The 3,281-nt window shown below is 38.3% G+C and overlaps 1 protein-coding gene across 1 annotated transcript in view; it reads right to left on the bottom strand.

The window, feature by feature from the left end:
- LOC118338650 (ras-associated and pleckstrin homology domains-containing protein 1-like) overlaps positions 1–3,281 on the bottom strand; it is a 70,562-nt gene that overhangs the window by 35,256 nt on the left and 32,025 nt on the right. The window contains exons 3-4 of the mRNA XM_035675930.1: positions 664–795; positions 363–471 (exon numbers count right to left, since the gene is read on the bottom strand). Coding sequence (XP_035531823.1) covers positions 363–471; positions 664–795 — 241 coding nt within the window. The remainder of the gene's footprint in view (positions 1–362; positions 472–663; positions 796–3,281) is intronic.

Raw genomic sequence — 3,281 nt, 5'->3', positions numbered from 1 at the left:
TGTTTACATAGCTGGTCTGCTCTGTGTGCAGCTGAGTAGAGGGACTGAAACAGCTGTCTTTATCATCTACGTCAGTGAATTAAGAATTTATTTTGACCCAACCAGAGTTGGTGGTTGTTGGAACAGTGGAGTTTTATTTTTTTGTTAAAATGTCACAATGACATGCACACTTTTTGTCTATAGAATTTGGTGGCGAGTCATATTACGACTCTCTGTGAAGGGTTTATTCTGACCAATCCGACATTGGTGATGGTTGGAAAGACAGTTTTGGTTGGTCAGTTATATTTTATTTTTGTCCCATTGTTTTGGTCTGTGTTGCTGGTGCTCTAGTGTGTGTAAAGGTATGTGTGTGTGTGTCTGACCGTTGATGTTGTAGATGGAGAATCTGTAGGAGAAGTTGGCCATGTTGGCGTCTTGTCTGAGGGGAGCTTTCTGCTGAGGAGGTTGTTCTGGGCGACCATCATCCAGACTCTGCATAGACAAGAGGAGGAGAAAGTGAATGTGTGCAACACCTCTTCCACATTTTGGCAGAGGTCAATCAGTGGGCAGAGGTCAGATTTTAGGGCAACTTATAATATATTTTTAAAAAGTATTTCAGCTGTTCTGTGAAATTCGGTGACAGTTTATAGTAAGTCTACAGCACCTTTCTTGCAAATCAGCTACCTGTGTGAGTTTGTCCAGCTCTCCCAACCAGGCTCCAAACATCTTATCCAGGTCCTGGTCGTCCTTATCACTGTCCTCTTCTTCCTCCTCCTCATCCCTGACCTCCACCTCTTCGTCTGACAACTGATCCATCTGAGGGAGAGGACAGAAGGAGGAAGAGGAGAAGAGAAAAGAGGAGAAGGAAAAATGCAAGGAGAAGGAGGTTAATTCTTCTGCAGTTTCAAGGTAGAGTGTGATCCCGTAGCTCCATCTAGTGGCCAACAGGCTGCGCTATGCCGCAGTCGTTCATATTACATTCTGATTTTATACAATTTCTGTCTCTCTCTCTCTGAAGTAAACAGCAGAAGGCCCTTTGACTCCTGGATTGCCATCAGCACAAGAGTAAGGAAGCCAGGGGTCACAGCGCCCTGACAACACTGGAAACTCCAGCAGTCCGTTGGCTTCTTGAAACCTCTCTAAAGCTTCTTGGCACTAAGATTAAGACAAATGCTGAAAGCTGTAATAAAAATTCAAAGATGACAATAAAAGCCTGTGACAGATCCCAGCTGGTGAAAGTTATTAAAATACAAAACATGGACAGAATCTGAAAACAACAGCAAGAATTGAACAGTTAAAGGGACACAGTCCAGCTGTATTCAGTAAATCACACAAGATGCTGACTGAATTGCTCTCTCTTAAAAGTGACATGACACATTAAGGCATCCTAATGGTATTTTCAGACATTTTAAGTGCTTTTTAGAAGCTTTTCAGAAGAGCCAGGGTCAGGAATAAAAGTTGAGTCAGTCAGTCCATCCTTCCGAGTAGCACTTAATAAAACAACTTACTGCCCAAAACTGGGGTCATCAACTAGGGTTGCAGCTGTCTACAGATACCATGCTGTACCATGGTATAGAATCATATTAGTGTCATTAAGGAAAAAAATCTATTGAATTATACTATATTAGCTTTATTAGTCTTAAATTCTACAGTATTAGCATTAGAAAAACATATTTCTTTATATCAAGTTTCTTGTGTGTCAGGATGTGTTTGTTCTAGAGTGTGACAGATGGGATTGTTGAGACCTATAATAATAAAAATTTTAAAGGAGAACTGACTACGGATATAGTCAATACGCACCAATATGACTCTGCAAAGGTACTCAGAAAGCTGCTTTCTGAAACAAATAACTTTATTAAAGAATATTTAAGTTATATATTCTTTAACATGTTAAATAATTTAACATATACATTGTCGACCAATGCAAGTTAATGTTGCTGAGAGCTGCTTCTTCTGTCTTACTCTATGCTGCTTTCCATACTATTGTAAATCACAGCGCGCTCTGCTGGATAAATTTGCAGTCAGACCAGTATATTACCACAAGCATTCTTTTCTGCATTACATTAAAAAAAAAAGGGGTTTATATATTAGTGCATATTGGAAATAACATACATGCAGATACTGATACGATACTGATATGCCTGCAATAGGCCAATACTGGCAGACTGATACAACAACTGACTAATATATTAAATCGGGCTCTAGTCTGGAACCAAAAACCTCTTCTGTTTTCATTCCTTTAAAGGGTCACTGTAACTGATAATAATAGTGTAATACCGTGACAATCTCATACCGTTGCAACCCTATTTTCCACTGATTGCGACCTTCTGACCTTTCCTCAAGCCCCACTGGCAGGTTACCTCATTCACAGCAAACACCAAAATCAAAAGACTGGTATGAAATGTTCCACATTTAAATGTCCCCAGGTGGTTAGCTTCCATGACTGTTTAGCCTCTGAAAAATATATTTTAAAAAATTAGCTGAGGCAATGAACACTATACCCATTAGACCAGTGGTTCCCAACCTTTTTCCTTAAGGGAGCCCTTTTCAATCATTGAGTAAGTGGCATATTTTATAGATATTTCTATTATATTCTATAACAGTATATTATAACAATAACAGTAGAGAACAACTGCTAAATTGTACAATGAACAGTGAACACAATAACTGCAGGAAGCTGGTGTAAAATCAGCAATTTGGATGAATTTTGAGCAGATTATTTCCTGTGAATATGGATCAGAGATGAGTTTTTCTGACATTTTTAGGATCTCTTTACACAGTTTGTATTGTGTAATTTTCTAATAGGCTTCTTTTTTGACAAACAGGGTTTTCTTGTCATTGTTCTATTAGCTCTTTGGTTGTTTTTACTTTTCTAATGCAGGACGAGGCTGTTCATGCCAGAAGTGAAGGCTCTGTCGAACCGCTAAGCTTGCTGTTCACTCTTCCACCGTGCCTGTTATCCTTGTTTAGATAATCTAAACTTTAAAAAGAACCCATTTAGTTTTCTTCACAGGAATTAACAAAATGTTGAGACATGGGCCTACTGTGTATATTTTTCAGGTTTTCTAACTTTTTTCTCCCTTAGAATTAAGAAGGCCTTGTGACAAGATTATCTTATTAAGATGTTAACATTAGACTAAATGACTAAGACTTAACCATATTTGCAGAAAAGACAGAGCGGCCTGTTCCACTGTCCAAATATAATAATCATAACAATCATAAACATGATTTATAACAAAAGAATACCAAAAGTATGGGTCAGAAATTCAGGGGAAAGGTTATGAGATATTAAGACTGTGTGT

The sequence above is a fragment of the Morone saxatilis genome, unplaced genomic scaffold (assembly GCF_004916995.1).
Source record: "Morone saxatilis isolate NCDOM2014 unplaced genomic scaffold, NCSU_SB_2.0 Contig5, whole genome shotgun sequence".
Classification (NCBI taxonomy): domain Eukaryota; kingdom Metazoa; phylum Chordata; class Actinopteri; family Moronidae; genus Morone; species Morone saxatilis.
Note: the sequence above shows the minus strand (reverse complement) of the source record. Positions and strands in the feature narration are given on the sequence as shown.